At 41.0% G+C, this 19,277-nt stretch overlaps 1 protein-coding gene across 1 annotated transcript in view; it reads left to right on the top strand.

The window, feature by feature from the left end:
* Positions 1 to 19,277, top strand: part of RSF1 (remodeling and spacing factor 1) — a gene marked incomplete at its 5' end in the record, with an annotated part of 105,571 nt that overhangs the window by 63,924 nt on the left and 22,370 nt on the right. Inside the window, one exon of the mRNA XM_080910823.1 lies at positions 10,449 to 10,603. Within this exon, the coding sequence (XP_080766949.1) occupies positions 10,449 to 10,603 (155 nt within the window). The remainder of the gene's footprint in view (positions 1 to 10,448; positions 10,604 to 19,277) is intronic.

The raw sequence follows: 19,277 nt of genomic DNA, 5'->3' as shown, positions 1-19,277 counted from the left end.
AATTCTGATCCCAAGCATGAAAAGAAAAATGTTTAGTACAGTAAACTCCTTATGGGAGGAACACTAATTGAATAGGAATAGAGGTGATAAAGAATAATTTAAGGAGATGTTTACTTTTAAGCGTATAAAGAATTAATTTGGGGAAGATCTGTGATGAGATTAAAAGGGCTGAGATATACTTCGTGGTGCAGAACTGAGTTCCAAAGGACAAGGTCATTTACTTTGATATTACTTTGATATTTGTTTTCTGGCTGCTAGATGCTGTCAAGGCATTTTAGAAGTGGGAGTAACCCTCATAGGAACTCTGGCCATGGGAAAAAGCAAGAAGTCCAAGTAGAGCTTCGCTTTGGTTTCTATGTTACACTTAGGGGTTTTGATTGTTTTCTTTCTTAACTCAAGACTGTTATTTTTTACTAAGAAAATGAACAGGGAACTTTCCTTTCCTTGAAACACATTCTTTAAAGTGATACTTTGTTGTTGTCTTTAATAACTTTCTTACTCTTAGTGATTGACCTCTGTTTGGAACATGTTTCTTCTTCATCTTGAGCATATGCTTATATAACAAAATTATCTAGTTTTCAGAATTCTGTTTTTAAAAAACTAATAGTAAGTGAGACTTGTTATTGACCAGCAAGTCTAGAGACATAACTGAACATTGACAATTCAAAATGCTAAAGTTACTAAGTACAGTAATTTTTTTAATATTGAAAATCTACCATAAGCAATAGTTTTGTGTATTTATCAGCTACTGACAATGTAACATCAGTGTATTACCACAGTTTTATAATTTCTGGTGGGCTGGACATGACTGGATGGTGTCAAGTAAGGACATTGTCAGAGCCTGGAAGCTTGGAATCCCTAGAGCAAACAGGTGAGCTACAGTAGCCATGTACAGTGAGTGAGCTTGGGCTTAATTGACAGACTCTGCCCTAATATATACATTGGAAACCTAGGATGATGCCAGATGCCAACCTTTGTCTTCAAAATGCATGCACCCATGTGAACATGTAAAGTCATGCATGTATACCTCATACTCACCTTAAACAAAACAAAAATGTGCTGTTTATAGTGTCTGCTTACACTTATTGTAGAATTAGTATAAATATGAGGCACATTAGAAGTAGTTAATGCATACATGTGCACATTGAAAATCATTTCATATGCTCTGGTAAAAACTCAGGTTAAAGTTGTTAAATTTTATTGAGCTAAGTTTGTTAGCATTTGGACATTTTTTATAGAAAGTGGCAGTTTTATGTGGTATAACTAAACGTAAGTAACACATTTCAGCAACAGAACTTGATGTGTTAGTTTTACACCAGAAGAACATTTGTTATTGTCATTTCATCCCATGTTTAGGCCTCAGGAAGGGAAGGCAAAAGCACATAAAATACTTTTTTATAATTGATCAAATAATAGGAAATACTTAGTGCCATTTACCATAGTATAATTTCTTTACGAAAGAACTGTAAATTTGAGGACAACAGTGTTAATATTAAGTCATCATGGGGGGGGGGTGAGTTGTAGCCCACACAGATCTTAAGTCAGAGGGATGCTATAGAAAGTGTTCACACTCTAATGCTAGTACAGAAAAAACACCTGGTGTAGACAGGTGATTGTTTCATAAAGTGACTTACATATGGCGAATATTAACACGAACAGATGCCCAGCATTATGGGAGAATTCCCAGTGAAAACCAGATTTAGGTATGACTTTATCCCCACAGATATTTTACAGATTAATGATTTGTAACAGACTTAGTGATCTCTACTAAAGTGACTAGGTAAATATTACTCAGAAATGCATATAGTAACAAGTATATAAACCAACTGGAACTTATATCTTGCCTTCTAGTAATTAAAATACTGCAACCATTTTGGCTGTTTGGTGATGTCTTCAAATGTGAATAAACTAGTATCACATGAGTTTGATTTCGTTGTACTTACTGTAAAGATGAAAAGGCTTGTTTCATCTCATCTTGATCTTCCAATTACCTTTGCATATTGAGTGTCTTCTGTATCTGAGGCTGGCCTAGCCCACAGTGCTGTCCAGGCTGAGCCTCACTATGCCAGTCTCCTGTGACTACTGTCAGACTTGATCAGCGCCATTTTTCTTAGCAGTGCTCCTGCAGTAGATCTCATACGCTATGTATGCCTATGCACCTTTACGCCTGTTGCCTGTGGAGACCACAAGGGGGTATCAGATAGTTGCTGTGAGCCATCCTGTGGGTCCTTTCAAGGACTTATAGCAGGGGGCTCTGGGATCCTGGGAAACTGAACACTGTGCTTGTGAGGCAAGAGTTTTATCTACTGAGTTCTCTCTCTGCAGCGGAGATAGCACCCAACTATTAATGGATACGAATGGATACTAATTTTGATTTATCCTGAATATTTTTTAGCTTAATCTCTAGAGCTGAGCGAAATATTTTTAAATATGTCCTATCTTTTAGTTTGAAAGGTTTGTTATAAAAAAAAAAAAAACCTTATATACAGAGATTACTATAATGCAGAAGAAGGAACTTAAATTAAAATTTTTAGATTTATTTTTAATTTTGTGTGTTTTGCTCTCATGAATGTTTATGCACCACCTTTGTGCCCAGTGTTCATGGAGGCCAGAAGAGGATGGGTGTCAGAGTCTGTGGACCTAGAGTTAGAGACAGTTGTTAGCTGCCATATATGGTGCTGGGAATTGACTCTGGGTTCTCCAGAGGAGCATCAGTACTCTTAACTCCTGAGCCATCTCACCAGCCCCTAGTTTAAAACTTTAAAATATAAATAATAAAGAGTGCCTTCACCAGTAGGGTGTAGGATTGTAGGGCATTTATAGAAAGGATATAATTATGTAGGTCTCTATATACTCAGGTGTACAGCTGTCTATCACAGTGTAAGAGGGAATACAGAGCAATGTATATGATATGATCCTGTTCACATGTGTCTTAAAGTTTGACTGCTGTGAACAGACACCATAACCACAGCAACTCTTACATGAACAACATTTAATTGGGGCTGGCTTACAGGTTCAGATATTTAGTCCCTTATCATTAACGTGGGAGCATGGCAGCATCCAAGCAGGAATGGTTCACGAGGAGCTGAGACTTCTACATCTTCATCTAAGGGCGGCTAGGAGAAGACTGGTTCCCAGGTAATTAGGAGGAGGGTTTCATTGCCCACTTTCACAGTGAGACACTTACTCCACAAGGCCACACCTCCCAATAGTGCCACTCCCTGGACCAAGCATACTCAAACCACCACGTTTTACTCCCTGGTCCCATAGGCTTGTTCAAATACATGAGTCTGTGGGGCCATATCTAGCCATAGCATAATAAAAAGTACATTTAACCCCACTTCCAAGTCCCTGTAGTCTATAGCAGTCTCAAGAATGTTAAAACTTGAAAGTCTTCTGAGATTCATCCAATCATTTAACTGTAACCCCAAAGCAAGACAGGAGGAGACCAGCTGGGCAAACTACTACCTCTGCATCTCAATGTCTGATGTCAAAGTATTCTTCAGTTTTCCAATTCCTTTCTGCTGTGTTGACTACAGCGCAGTTCTTTCTCTTTGGATGGTTCTGCTCCCTGATAGCAGCTTTCCTCAGCAGCTATCCCATGGCTCTGGCATCTGGAACATCTTCAGGTCTCCAAGGCAGCTTCTTTTTCCAATCTCTGGGATCCACACAAGATCTTCTGGGTTCCAAAAAAGGCCTGGGGTCAATCCTTCAGCTCTGCCCTCTGTAGCACTCCCGAGTCTGGTTGACTCCCCTCTGTGGTGATCCCATGGTACTGGCAACTAGGCTTCACCAATAGCCTCTCTTAGGCTCCCTTCATGGTGCCAAGACTCAATTTCTTTGCATGACCTTTTTAGTCCTGGGCCATCAACTGCATCTGAGGCTGCACCTTCACTTCTGTGGTCTCTCACAGTGTAGAGCCTCAGCTGCTCTCCATAAGCTTTTCATGCTTTCAAAACCTGTACCACCTGGGTGACTCTTAACCCTTACAAACCAAGTACAGCTGCAGCATGAGGCTTGGCTATCTCTGGAAAACACTTACCAGAAGATTCACCTCAGTGATGCTAGTCTCTTCTTCTCTTCATTGTTTTTTGTTTTGTTTTTCACTTTTAAAAAAATTTTACATTTCAAATGTCCGTCTTCCAGGTCTCTGCTCTGCAAACCCCTCATACCATCATCCCCTTTGCCTCTAAGAGCATGCTCTCCCACTGATGACAGGCAAGGCCATCCTCTGGTACATATGTATCAGGAGCCATGGGTCCCTCCCTGTGCACTCCTTTATTGGTGGTCTAGTCCCTGGGAGCACTAGGTGGTCTAGCCAGGTGACATTGTTCTTCATATGGGGTTTCAACCCCCCTCTGCTCCTCCTGTCCATCTGCCAGCTCCCCCACTGGCATCTGGGAACTCAGTCTAATGGTTGCCTCCAAGCATTTACATCTGCATTGGTTAGTTGCTGGCAGAACCTCCCAAGGAAGTCACACCGGGTTCCTGTCAGCAAGTGCCTCTTTGGCAGCAGTAACAGTGTCTGGTTTGGTGTCTGCAGACAGGATGGATCCCAAGGTGGGGCAGTCCTAGGATGGCCCTTCCTTCGGTCTCTGCTCTGTTTTTTTGTCCCTGTCTTTCCTTTGGACAGGACCATTTCTGGGTTAACAACTTTGAGATGGGTGGGTGTCCGAATCCCTGGACCTGGGACTGTGCCTATCTGCTGGAGGTGGTCTCTACAGGTTCTATCTCACCTTCACTGCTAAATTCATCCCTTAGGTCCTGGGAGCCTCTCATTTCCCTGGCATCTGGGACCTACCTGAAGCTATGCCCAGTTCCTCATCCCCTACTACTACATGTTTTCATTTGGTTTCCTGATCCTCTGTACCTCTCTCCATCCCCCCCCCAGTACCTGATACTGTTCCCCCTTCCTTCCTTCCTTCCTTCCTTCCTTCCTTCCTTCCTTCCTTCCTTCCTTCCTTCCTTCCTTCCTTCTCTCCCTCCCAGGTCCACCCCTCCCTCTACCTCCTGCTATCATCCTATTCCCCCCTCAATGAATTTCATGAAGTCATTGTGCCTAATTGCTGAATAGTATTCCATTGTGTAAATGTACCAGATTTTCTTTATCTATCCATTCTTCTGTTGAGGGACATCTGGGCTGTGTTCAGCTTCTGGCTATTATAAATCCGGCTGCTATGAACTTAGGAAAGAAGTGGATTTAACAGACACCTACAGAACATTTCACCCTAAACTAAAAGACTACACCTCCTATTCAGCACCTCATCGTACCTTCTCTGAAATCAACCATAAAATTGTACACAATACATACCTCAAAAGATACAAGAGCATTTAATTAATCCCATGTATTCTATCAAACCACCATGGACTAAGCCTGGTCTTCAGTAACAATAAAAACAGCAGGAAGGCCACATACGCAAGGAAGCTGAACAACTGTCTACTCAATGATGACTTTGGTCAGGAAAGAAATAACAAAATTAAAGACTTTTTAGAATTTAATGAAAATGAAGGCACAGCATATCCAAACTTATGGGATACAATGAAAGCAGTGCTAAGAGGAAAACTCATAGCTCTGAGTGCCTTCATAAGGAAATTGGAGAGATCATATACTAGCAGCTTAACAACACCCTTGAAAGCTCTAGAACAAGAAGCAGCAAATACACCCAAGAGGAATAGACAGTAGGAAATAGTCAACTCAGTAGATCAACCAAGTAGAAACAAAGAACCATCAAAACTGGGAGCTGGTTCTTTGAGGATCTTAATTTTAGACCAGCCTGGACTTAGTGAGTTCTGGGCCCACTTGGGTTACATGGTGAGACCCTGTCTTGAGAACAAAAGCACCATATTTTTTGCTTTGGTAGGGGAGCTTATATGTGTTAGTGTTTGGATTTAGATCTGTGTCTTCCATCCTGTCCCCTGGCTCATGTTTTGAATTTGGTCCCCTATGAGTGATACCCATTTTGGAGAGGTATGGGATCTGTAAGAGATGGAGAACCTTTCCTGAGGAAGTGAGCAGTGGAGATGGTTTCTAAGGTTTGGAAGCCTGCTCACCCCAATTCTCTTCCTATTTTCTACTTCCTGACTGCCCCTTGCTCTCACTCACCATCCCTTCCCAGCCATTGTGGGCGGTCCCTTTCAAACTAAAGTCAGAGTAATGACCCTTTCTTTTGCTGCTTTTTGTCAGATATTTGTTCACAGCAACAAGAATTACTAACACAGTGAGGGTGTTGTGCAGAGTAACTGAACTGAATGCTGAGTGAGTTCATTGCAACCCCGGCATGCTGGAAAAACCCATTGCAACCCCGGCATGCTGGAAAAACCTGTTAACCCCAACATTTCCGAGGCTGAAGTAGGGCAATCATGAATTTAAGGTCAGCCTGCTCTTCAAAGGAGACATCTTATCAGAGCAATAAGAACATGCTAACCTCACAGTGTATGAGTTGTACCTTTAAATATATTTTAAAATTGATTGTCGTTTTGATAGTCCACTTATAGAAATTTAAATGTTGTATACAATGTTCATGTATTCATAGACCTCTACTCGGACTGCTTTAAAATTTTTGTTTTGTTTTAATCCATGTATGAATCCAGATGTTTATAGGGTCCAGAAGAGGGTGTTGGATCCCCTAGAACTAGAATTACAGGTTGTTAAGCTGCCTGATGTGGGACTGGGAACTGAACTCCAGTATTATTCAAGGGCAGTGGGTGCCCTTAACCACTGAGCCATCTCTAAATCCGGCAGGCCGCTAGCCTGTGCCGCCAATGAAGCAATGACAAAAACCATGAGTCCTAAGCGGTGGGGTCTGCATACAGTTCTGGTCCTTGGGAGGCTGCAGTGGAAGGATTGCCACAAGTTAGGCCAAACAAATGCTACAACTATTACTATAAATAAAATACACAAAACCCTTCAGTTAAATGATGAGATGAAGGTGGGCTCTGAAGTCAGCTTGTACAGAGTGGAGTCCTGCTGTGACCTTAGGAAGTAACTGTGCCTCAGTGGATGTCTTTTGTTCAGTTTGTTTTATTCTGAGGAAGGGTTTGCTATGTAACTTACCCTGCCCTCAAAGCTGTTATCCACCTATCTCAGCCTCTGGAGTGCTGCAAGGTATGTACCACTATGCCTTTGTGTTGGAGTGGCGTTAAAGCCTGGTTATTTCTGCTCTTAATGATATTGGTGAGGTTATTAACATGTCTCCACCTTCTTGGCTTCAGTAAAGTAAAAAAAAAACTTCATTTACTTGCAGTTTTCAATTTTTGCTACCTCAATAACATGTAGTTGGTATGTAAGGGAATAATGTTGCTGAACCTTAAACCATAATGAAAATTAATATATTCGCTATATTTATATTAAGCTTTATCTATTTTATGGAGGGTTTCTATTTTATGGAGGGTTTCCATTTTGTGGAAAAAAGATACAGGGTCATAAACGCTAAAATGAAATTGATGTGAGCTGTGAGGGAGAGCGTCCCAGGGTGCGGAGGAAGAGCCAGCTGGAAGGTTATTCTTGCAGTTGGTCAGCTTTTGTTTCCATCCGCCTTCCAGTGCTATTGTCCCTGAAGGTGTCCCCCTGACCACTAATTCACACTCTGAAGAACTGTTAGGCTCACAGAAGCAATATCACATAATACAGTAGTTAAGAAAGTGTGCCCCATATCTCCAACATCTAGATTATTTAAGATACCTACAGGAACTGTAAGAGGTAGAATCTAGTGAAGTTGGAAAGTTTGTCTGCCCTAATAGTTTTCTAATCTTTTCTACCAACATAATGCGGTACAACCAGTTTAAGTGTATCCCCTACTAGCTTACAAATAAATGAGACTCAGGCTGTGGTTACTTTATTTGGCTTTGAAGTTATTGAGGGTCACCCCCAATCTACTTTTCTAACTGCTGTCCGCTGCCTCCCCAGTGGCATCCCCCAGATACTTGCTGTTTCTCCTGGCTGTGTGCTTGTGCTCCGCATCTCCCCTCTTGGCGGCTTCTTCCACTCCTCTAGTCTGTCTGCTCCCTTCTCTGTCTGCCCCCTTCTCTGTCTGCTCCCTTCTCTGTCTGCCCCCTTCTCTGTCTGCTCCCTTCTCTGTCTGCTCCCTTCTCTGTCTGCTGCCTTCTCCACCTCTAGCCAGAGACCTCAAAACCCACCTACTTCCAATCCCTCCAAAATTAGCTCAAGTCAGTTTTATTTAACCTATCGTTTTAAATCTAGCAACAAGGTTTGCACAACAAAAGCTTGTAAATGTGAGGATTCCCCAGGATGTGCAGAACTTCTAGTACAGAATTTAGCATTACAAATTCTGGGCTACCATGTGGGTACAGAGAATCTAACCGAGGTCCTCTGGAAGAGCAGCCAGTTCTTTTAATCACAGAGTCATCTCCACCTTCTCTCCACAAAAGACTTCTTCATTACTCATGCTAAAAAATACAGTGTGAAGCTCTTACAGTAAGCTGGGAAAATGAATATAATGTTTAAAGCATCAATACTGAATGAAATTCCAGTAATTCACTCATTATGAAGTCAAAAGGATCGTGAACCACCGTGATCTGGCAGTAGAGGTAGAGATGTTAACTGCATAAATGTTGCTATACATGTCGCAGGGGTCTTAGAGTTGTATGCATTTATAACAAAATGAATGTCTGCTTATAGAATCAGATTTCCAAGGTAAAATCTGTTCATCATGGTGTAAATTGTGTGTGTGTGTGTGTGTGTGTGTGTGTGTGTGTGTCTGTGTGTGTGTGTGTCTCGGTGGGTGTTTAAAGACTGTGTGTGCATATGGAGGGCTGAGGACAGCAGTTTCAGGTGTTGGTCCTCAGGTGCTGTCTACTCCCCCCAAGGATTTTCTGTCCAGGCTGTCTGGCCAGCAATCCCCAGGGAGACACACCCATCTCTGCCTCTCCAGATCTAAAGCTGCAAATGTGCTCCACCAGAGCCAAGCTTACTAACATGGTTGGTGGAATTAAACTTAGGTCCTCATGCTTTTAAGGCAAGCACTTGGGAAACTTTTTTTTTTTTTTTTAAAACACAATGTTATGCCTTTTGTCATGAAACACAACAAAGGAAGGAGGTTTATTAGCTCATGGTTTCACAGATTGCCTACAATCCTTCCTAGTGCTGTTTATGGGCCTGTGATGAGAGAGCATCATGGTGGTATAAGCATGTGGCAGAAACTGTTTACCTCACTCATGACAGCATCCAGAGGAAGAGGATACAGGGAAGTGCCAAAGCAAAAACATACTTTCATTGACCAATCTTAATAACTCCTAATAGTGCCATTGTAGTCTTATTTTAAGAAGAAATTAACCCAGTAGTTAGGTCCTAACCAAATCCCCAACAACTGTCAGTTAGGCCCCAATACTGAGATCTGTGGGTCTAACTATAATTACTTCAACACCTGTCCAGCAGAGTATCTTCTTGTCACTAATGGACATACAGAAAACAGCCATAAACCACAGCACATGCTGGCACATGTGACACCAAGGCAGGATGACTGAGAGATTGAGATCAGCCTGAGCTGTACAGGGAGACCCTAACTCAAAATAGATTTAGACTGGAACAATCCTTTTGCCTTGTTGTTGTTGGCCTAGTCTTGAATGACCGAGCTGTCCCTCCAGTAGCCGATCAACCATAGGACAGCAGCACAGGTAGGGACTGAAATCTGCCGTTGGTTGCTGTTAATCATCTGGAATCAGCATTCTTGAGCTACTCCTCCACTGCCCAGTTCTCCTGAGCATATCTTATCCCTGTAGTGATGACTCCAACTACTTATGTGTGAGCAACCATAAGAAAATAGTTAATTACTGGTAGCACATAAACAAGAGTGAGGTTGATTTCTAACAGCTGTTGCTTGTCCATATGATTGGTGGAGATAGTAATACCTTTTCATTCTGACAGTACAACATGCACTATCTTTACTTAACACAATAAATTATTGGAAATGTGTGACGTTATCTACAGACTGTACGTATAGGGTATACATGGACAGAGTCTGAGCAAATGTCAGTGTAATAGATGCTTCCTCCTTCAGTGTGAAGATGAGTTCAGATTCCAGCATCCATGCAGAAGCTGGCTTGGGGAGAAAGATAGCATGCAAGGTGACTGAGGAAGACACCTGACATACCACACAGACATTTGAACTGTTGAGAGAACCACAGTAAATACATAAACAGTGGTCACCCTGTGACTGTTGAATGCTGTACCTACCCTTCTTTCTATCCAAAGTATTTTGCGGTGCTGTTCTATTCAGTAAGGACAATAAAATTTCTGTCTGATGAACAGTAAGTACATTTTAATGTGTGTGTCTTAAGTACTTGGTGTTAGAATCTGGGTTTTGTTAGACTACTCCAAGGCAATTGATATTCTTTACTGCGTTGTTCCCCTCTAATTGTAATGTCTAGTAGGTGCTGTTCACAAAGATTCAGAAAGATTTTTATGCTGTCTTATTTTTTCCCTTGTTTAGAAATCGAAACGAATTGGCTGAGACTCTTGCTCTCCTGAAAGCACAAATTGATCCTGTACTATTGAAAACCTCTAGCCAACAGGAAGACTCTTCCCGGGAAAGTCCCACCCTAGAGGATGAGGAGACTAAAAAAGATGAAGAAACACCTAAACAAGGTTTTTTTGTGTGTTTTCTTTTGCTTTGTTTTGTATTCTCTTCTATTTTCTGCTCCTCTACCCAGCCATATAATCCTGAGTTTTTATCTCAATTTGAAAAATTGAGAGCCTTCCTATAGAAGACTTTATTTCAAAAGGAAAAAAAGAAGCAAAAAATGTTTGTTCTTTCTGACATTTAAAAAAAATATGAATCAAATATGTTCAGATTATTAATGTGAGAATCACCTGTGCTTTCACACTTGGCACAGAGGCAGGATGTGCCGAGTTCTAAGCCAGCCTGAACCAGACCAAAGCCATAACAGAATGCTAAAACATTTACTGAACCTCTCAGTTGGAATTGGGAAAGATCACAGATGTGAGAATTTCAAGCATTTTTAAGTTTGTAGGGTCTGCGGCATTCCATGCATGTATTGACCTCCCCACTAAATGGTGGACATGTTAAACTCTTAAGTGTTTGCTCCAGCTGCAGCCCTGGAATCTGCTTTCTGTCTTTAGTGATTTGATTATTAAGAACCTCGTATAGAGGAATCAAAAATACTTTCCCCTCCTTTCACTTAGCATACTGTTTTCAAGTCTCCATATTACATGTGTGATGATTTCCTTTCTCTTTAAGAATGAATAATAGGCCAGGTAGTGGTAGACTTTAATCCCAGCACTCAGGGAGCAGAGGCAGGCAAATCTATGAGTTCTGAGTTTGAGCCAGCCCAGTCTACAGAGTGGTTTGCAGGATAGCTAAGACTACACAAAAAACCCTGTCTCAAAAACAAGCAAACGAACAGACTCAAAATAGTCCACTGTGTGGGCAGCACATTTTGTTTATCTGTCCGCTTGTGTTAAGTCCTCCGTACGGCTGTTGACTAATCCTGCTGGGAACATTCTACTGCAGACAGTTGTTGAGTTCATACTTTTTGTTACACACCCAGGAGTGAAACTACTAAATCTTATTATAATACTGGTTGGTTTTTGGAGGCCTTACCATACTTGTGGTCTTTGTTTATGGTTTTTGTTTAAAAGACATGGTCTCATTGTGTAGCTCTGGCCTAGAACTCACTCTGTGGTCCAGGCTGATGTAGAATTCACAGGTCTGTCTGCCTCCCAAATGCTGGGATTAAAGGTGTGTGCCTTCTCTTTATTCTTTTGGTAAGTCATGAAACTAGGTATTAGTACCTTAGTGCCTAATGACTAACAGTGTTCAACGTCTTTTCAAATGCTTATTAATTTTTGTATCTTTGAAAAGGTAAAATAGTATTTATCAAAATGCTTTTATTGTTGAATGTGTATGGAGGGAGAGAGAGAATATTGACAGTTGCTTTTACTGGTCTTGAGCTCATAGGGTTAGGTAATCCTTCTGCATCAGGTAGAGTTCCTGGGATTATGTCTCCATACTAGACTGCTTGTTTTTTTGGAGGGGGGGTTTTAAGTCAGTGTTTCTGTGTAGCCCTGGCTGTAGACCAGGCTGGCCTTGAGCACCCACACAGATCACACTGTCTCGGGATCCCAAGTCCTGGGAATAAGAGGCATATGCCACCATTGTTTGGCTACTGCCCATTTTTAAAACCAGAGTTAAATCATTCCTTTTTGTTGCATTATTTCTTAAGGCTATGACAGTTAAATTTTTACCTTTCTGAAGGAAAAAAACAAAAACTGATGCAAGCTCATGGTGCTTGTGCACGTCTGAGGGCATGGATTCAGGGGAGCCTCAGGCTGCATTCCTGAGGAGCCATTTACCTTGATTTCTTGAGAAAGCCTGTTACACTAGCCTGGAATTCCTTCATTAAGCTAAAATAGCAGGCAAAAGAGCCCTAGGAGTTCTTCTCCCCAGCTCTTGGATTACAGACACAAGTTGCTACCTCTAATTTGTTTGTTGTGTGTGGTTTTTTTTTTTTCCTTTTGTTTTTTTAATGAAGGTTTTGGAGAGCAGACTTGGGTTTACATGGCAAACACATTCTGAACTAAGGTGTCTTACCTGCTAAGCTGTCATCGTTAGTTAATATTTTTTATTTTTAACTGTATGAAGGAATTTGCCTTCCCTGTCATCTTTTCTTTCACTGAAAGCTTTTATTTTTTGTTCTGCACTGTTCTTTATACACTGTAATAGTTTGAAGAGATTATACATAAAATAACCCCGACCTGTAGGAAGCATTGTTTAAAAACAGGCAATTAAACCTCTATGTTAAAACGACATTTCTGCATGTCAGACATCTCCTTCAGCTAAGTCGTAGCTGTTATACTCCTGTTATGCTCCTTTGACTATTGTTAATTTAGTTTCAAATATTGGTGGTTTTTCTTGTAAGCTACCTTTTCATACAAAACAAATATTTAGGTTGCTTTGGTAAGGTGGTGTAGTAATTTTAATGTACACACTTGTATTCTACAGGGGTTTTGTTATTTTTTGTTTTTATTTATTTATTTTTTATTTGCTATGTTTCTTTTAGTAGGATTAGTTCTGGTATAAAATTTAATACCATTTCTTCATTGGGTTGTTTGGTTTGATTCAATGTGTTTGCTTATTTACTCCCACAATAAGAAAGTCAAAGGGGCCAAATCTGGGCAGGAGAAGCCTTGACCCCAGCACTTGGGAGGCAGAGGGAGGTGGGTCTTGGTGAGTTGGAGGCCAGCCAGGGCTGCCGTTGACTCAAAGTAAATAAATAAACTAAAAGGTAAAGTAAATTAAATAAAGGGGTTGGAAAAATAATTTAGTGGTTATGAGCACTGGCTTCTCTACTGAACACCGTGGCTTACAACCATCTATAACTTGTTCAGGATATCTAGGATCATCTCACCTCTGAGAGCACCAGGCGTGTTACATGGTGTATAAATCTATGTCTGTGCAGATAAAACACTCATACACATAAAAGAGTAAATAAAAAGTAAAAACTATAGTCTATGAAATGGACAAAACATTTTTTTTTTCAGACTGTGTCACCCTGGCTGTCCTGGAACCCATTCTGTAGACCAGGCTGGCCTTGAACTCAGAGATCCTCCTGCCTCAGCCTCATGAGTGCTGGGATGAAAGGTGTGAGCCTCTGCCAGTGCTGCCAGCACCACACTGCAAAGTACAAATGTAAGCGGCAGTTAAAAGGAGCTGGGAGACTTTCCATTTGATTTTTAAAACACATTCAAGAGCACTTGATAGTGTTGCAGAGAACCTGGGTGGTTCCCACCAGTCACATGTTGGCTCGTAATTGTCTGTAATTCAGTTGTAGTGGCTCCAGTGCCCTCATGTGGCCTAGGCACGCAGGAAGCATGTTTGTGGTGCACTTCCACACATGATGGCAAACACTCATACACACAAAGTAATGTTTTCTTAATTTGGTTTTCTACCGTTTTCTTATGGTTAAATAGTCCTGGGCCTGGGGGTGACCCAGCGATGAAGAGCTTGTATTGCTGTTCCAGAGCCGCTGCAGGTTCCCAGCACCAGTGTTAGGTAGCTCACAACCACCGGAAGGCCAGCTGCAGGCGTCCAGTGCCTCTGGCGTCGGCCAGCACTTGTGCTCCAAGCACACGCTTTCTACCCCACCCCCAAGATTAAAAAATAAAAGTGAAAAGTTACTATTTTCAGGGCAGTGACATGCGTGCCACACTGAATCTGGAGAAGTTGCTCCTCTACCTTTACACAAGTTCTGGGGCTTCGGAATTGAGGTCATCAGGCCTGCACGGGCCTGAGCCATCCTCCCGAGCCTTTGACACTGATGTAGGTGGACAGTGTCCTGTGTAGTTTGAAAGTCAAAACAAACGATTTCTTTCATAAAGTGGGTTTTTTTAATCCTGTGGGTGTGTATGTGAACAAGTGACTGTGTGCCATGTTTTCACGAGCACTTTAACCAACAAGCTATCTTGTTGACTTCCTCAGTAAAGTAAAACTTCTGACGTATTATTCAGAACCTCCTGTGTAGGGCCTCAGAGTAGAGGGAGAAAGCAGTCTACAGGAGCACCTGAACTAATGCTTGCTCATTGTCCTCTCGGCAATAGCTCGTGGGGAGGGGACCATACCGATGCAGCTGGTGATGCCTTTTTGAGAAGAGCCTGTGTGGTCTGTCTGGGGAGGAGCAGGGCTTGTAGATGCTGCTTTCTTCTTACCACCGAACAACGGCTTCCCACACATTTCTCAGCAGATGCTGGTGTTGTGCTTCCTGGTACAACAAGCAAACAGCCTGTGCTGGAGGACTTCTCAGGGGGAGAGTGATGAGCAGCAGACACCGGGTCCTCTGCTCTGCTCTGTCCTGCCACCAAACCGAGGTGGCTCCAGGGTCAGCCTCTCACACTGCAAAAGCAGACAGAAATCAAAGGAACTCTTTTGTGTCTCTTATTCTGACAATAAAATGTTTATTTTTAAAGGTTTCTTTCTTTTTCTCTCTCTCGTTTTGAAATGAGGTCTCTCACTATATTATTCAAGTTGGTCTTAACTCTTGGATGCAGAGGATACTCAAGAAGATGTTTTTATTCATTTATTAAATACTGGGTCTCTACTATATATGAATTATAATTGCAGGAGGAAATTTAGTAAACAAAGCAGAGCGAAAGTAGTTGTTTTTACGAATCGTATACTATAATAGATAAAAATAGCTAACCTGTGTGTTATTTACCTGAGTCTATTTTCTTATAAAATAATTTCTATGTGTTAAATTGCCTAATCTTTACTAGCTAAATAAGTTTTCAGGAACCCAAGTGGGTATCAGAAACTGCAAATAACGCTGAAACTTAAATTATGTTATTTTAATTTGCAAATTTGTATAGCTGTACAGTGAAGAGAGATAAACAATAAGGTAGAGCACTTGAGCAATAAATTATAGTAAGCTGTGTGAATATAGTCTCTTACTTGCTCACCGCCACTCCTGACCACCCTTTCTCCTTTAGGCTCACACCTGAGTGGGAACAGAAGCCACAGAAAGTAATACCATAGATAGGGGAGCCTTACATGATTGAAATCATATAATTACTTCATTTTGTTCAGGTCAGGGAAGTAAGACAAAAACTGCTAAATGTAGCTTTCCTTAAGTTACATAGTCTGTTATTGGATAACTCAGTATTCTGGCTGAGACTGTGTGTGTGTGTGTGTGTAACCAGAGGTCAGTGAGACTGTGTGTGTGTGTGTGTGTGTGTGTGTGTGTAACCAGAGGTCAGTGAGACTGTGTGTGTGTGTGTGTGTGTGTGTGTGTGTGTGTGTGTGTGTCTGACCAGAGGTCAGTGTTGTTCCTTTGCTTAATTTCTGAAATACAATCTCTCATTGAACATGCAGCCTCTGACTGGGCTGTAGTGGCTGACCAGTACACGCCCGTGACTTTCTTGTCTCTGCCTTTGCAGCTCTGGGTTAGAGGGAGACAGGATAGCGCCCAGGTTCCCATGGCTGCTGGACATCGGGCTCAATGCTGATGCTTGACTACTTTACCCACTGAGCCATCTCTTCCCCAGCCCTTCTCTGTTCATTGATGCTGCACCTTTTTTGTGTAACTTAAGGTAACTTCAAAACGTTACCTCTTACACTGTCCTCTCAGGTGAGGTGACCGCGATCTGTCCCATGGTGAGACTAAAGAAATGTAATTCTAGTTGGTCACTTCATCACTTTTGAATATTAGCAAACATTGCTGGTGGACCAGGTAGAAACTAGGAACAGTCTTCAGCAGTGTGTGATGTAGTTACAGTCATAAGACAAATGGGACAAAATTTTAACTATAGCTGCAATTTGGAAATTAGGCAAAAATGGAGAGGGTATATAAGCAATGAAAGCCATTGTAACTCAAATAAATCTCTTAAACAGTAAGACAAATGGTTGTACTTTAAATGTAACCTCAGCAAGATGATTCTTTCCTTCCAGTGTAGTGGGTGCTAAGGAGAAGCAGTGTTTATTAAGAATCTGAATGAGATAGTCTCTTTGAGCTTATATTGTTAATTCTTCCTTGAAGGTCTGCCAACAGTTCCTTTTTCTGTTCTTTGTCTTTTTAATGAGTGAGGTCTCAGTAAGTAGGTGAGAAGGAGGTACTGTTTAAAACTGAGTAACCTGCACGAGGCATGGTCTGAATTTGCTTGGCTGAAAATAAGCATCTGTGCCTGGGAAGCAGCAGGTTTTGTCTGGTGATGAGAAGGAGCTACTACCTTCTGGATAAAATGAGGACGTGCTTCAGAGAGTATAGACTTAAGCTTAGGGAAGATTGGGCCTTTGCTGGGGAAAAGGAGAGTTACTAGGCAGTTCCAGGGCCTCAGGGATGGCTGCTGAGTGAATGCATGGTAATAGCTGTGTGCGTGCATATGCGTGGCATGTTTCATCCTTCTACCTTGGTGGGGTCCCAAGGGTCAAACCTTTACCACTGAGCTGTCTTGTTAGGTCTTTAAATCTTTTTATTCCTTCATTTTCTACTACTGGCTCCAGTCTTTTATTTTATTTATTGAGTATTTTTTCATTACAACTTTATTTATAAAAAAGAGATACAGATTTTTAAAGGCATTTTGGCATAAAACTATATGAATATATTTTTGTCAGTACTTGATTTTTTTTTTAAAGGTTTGATAGTATGCATTGAAATCTTACTGTTTACCATAAGCATAAAGTACATGTAAAACAAAATGTAACATGGAAATAGTCAAGGTTTTCTTGGTGTGTATAGATTAAACATAATAATTTTTAAATACCAAAAATTACTACGGGCTATCTTCTTAGCTCTTGAGTTATTAGATTTATTTACTGAGTATTTTGCCTGCATGCTTGTCTGTCTGTGCACCATCTGCATGATTGGTACCTGAAGAGGCCAGAAAAGGGTATTGGATCCCCTGAAAATAGAATTACAGATGTTGGTTTTAACCTGCCACGTGGGTACTAGGAATCAAAGCCTGGTTTTCTGGAGTAGTATCCAGTTCTCTGCTGAACTTCAGTTTTGCTTCATCTTCCCTCCCCTTTAATCATTGTCATTATTGTCATTATTAGTATTATATTTAGTGTATGTGCGTGTGCCACTGTCCGGGTGTGGAGTTGGTTCTGTCTACCATATGGGTCGGGGCTTAAACAGGTCATAGGACTTATCATCAGATGCCTTTGCTGCTTAGTCATCTTCTCTTTTGAGTGTTGTTCCTTTTTGTCCTGATATGCAGCTGTCTAGTACTGAACTCTGCTTAGAGCAAATGTGAGGGACCTGCTTGTTAATATGTGAGTATATATATTGGTTGGATGAATGCAAACTTATCTGAATCTGGAGAGATACTTTTGAACAGATTGTTCTTCTCTAATTTGCTTCTTAAGCCCCAATGGTCCATTTGGAAAATGTTGACTGTGCTTTACTCAGATGATGTATAAAATGAGAGTCTTCCAAGTCATGTAGTAGCCCTATAGGACTAATTGTTGTCATTTAGTTATAGGTCAGTATTAATGGAGTGGTGTCTTGGTAAAAATGTACATGGTTGTCTGAGTTTAGCACATTACATTTCAGGAAACCTCTTTATCATTAGCAAACCAGTTCACCATCCTAAATTGATGTTCCTTCTAACTCACCTGATTATAAAATATATGTTTACTATAGAAAACCTGAGAAGGAGAAAACAAAAACTAAACAACCAGTGATTACTTTGGGGCCACAAATCCATCACTGTTGCTATGATGACCGAGTTCTCTCTGGTTTGTTGTAGCCATTGGTATTGGTGTGCTTATTTACTAGGATTATGGGATAGAGTTTTATGTCTTATTTTCGTCCTTAACATTCTATTCTAGCCATTTTCCATTGTGTTTTCCTTTTGAGAATGAAGTTCGGGTATTAAATGGCATTTGTTACTGTTAGTGCAGCTGGGTGCACATGGACCTTGTACTACAGACACAGAACTTACTATTACATTTTACTTTCTTTGATAAATTGTTTAGTTTGGATGGTTTATTTTTACCCTTGAGACAGAGTCTCGCCTAGCCCACACCTTAGGATAATCTAGTACTTCTGATCCTCCTGCATTCTCTTCCTGTGCTGGGATTAACAGGCATGCACCATTACTCCCTGATGGCTCGAACCCACGGCTCTGTGTGTAATACCAGCTGTGTAGCTCCAGGACTTGATACTCTTTAGCCTCTCTGAATTGTTGGTACATACCTGCAGTCCCTTATGTTCTGATAGCTGCAGTTTTATCTGGTAAATAGTGACTTGAGCACAGCGAACAATCCCTTGGCACACTAGCACAGCACCTGTGAAGTCTGTCAGACTCTGCATGGATCTCCTTCCTTACCTGTTCACATATATATTTTTAGATGATGTTGATAAGAGGCATAAGAGGCCTGAGGGACTGAGAACAGGTACTGATCTTGCAGAGGACCTGAAGATGGTATCCAGTATCCAGTTCAGGCAGCTCGAAACTGCCCATAACTGCCCATAACTGTAGCTGAAAGGAATTTGATGCCTCTGGCTTCCATACACATCTGCACTCATACATAATTAAAAACAATATACAATAAATACTTTATAAATCTAATTTTTTTGCATTTGGACTACAATTTACTGCCATCATTGTTTATTCAATTAGATTATCAGGTGTTTTGAGTCTTATAAGTAAATAATCTATGATTCTGTTACAGAGGAATAATTCTTAGACTAGTTGGACAAATAAAAATTTGAACACATAATTAGGAATCCGTATAATAAGTGATATTAAAACATAGCAATACATAACAAACATAAGATATTATTTATTCTTTAGAGAAATAGAG

The sequence above is a fragment of the Micromys minutus genome, assembly GCF_963924665.1.
Source record: "Micromys minutus genome assembly, chromosome: 2".
In the NCBI taxonomy this organism is placed as follows: domain Eukaryota; kingdom Metazoa; phylum Chordata; class Mammalia; order Rodentia; family Muridae; genus Micromys; species Micromys minutus.
This window is presented reverse-complemented; position numbering and strand designations above follow the sequence as displayed.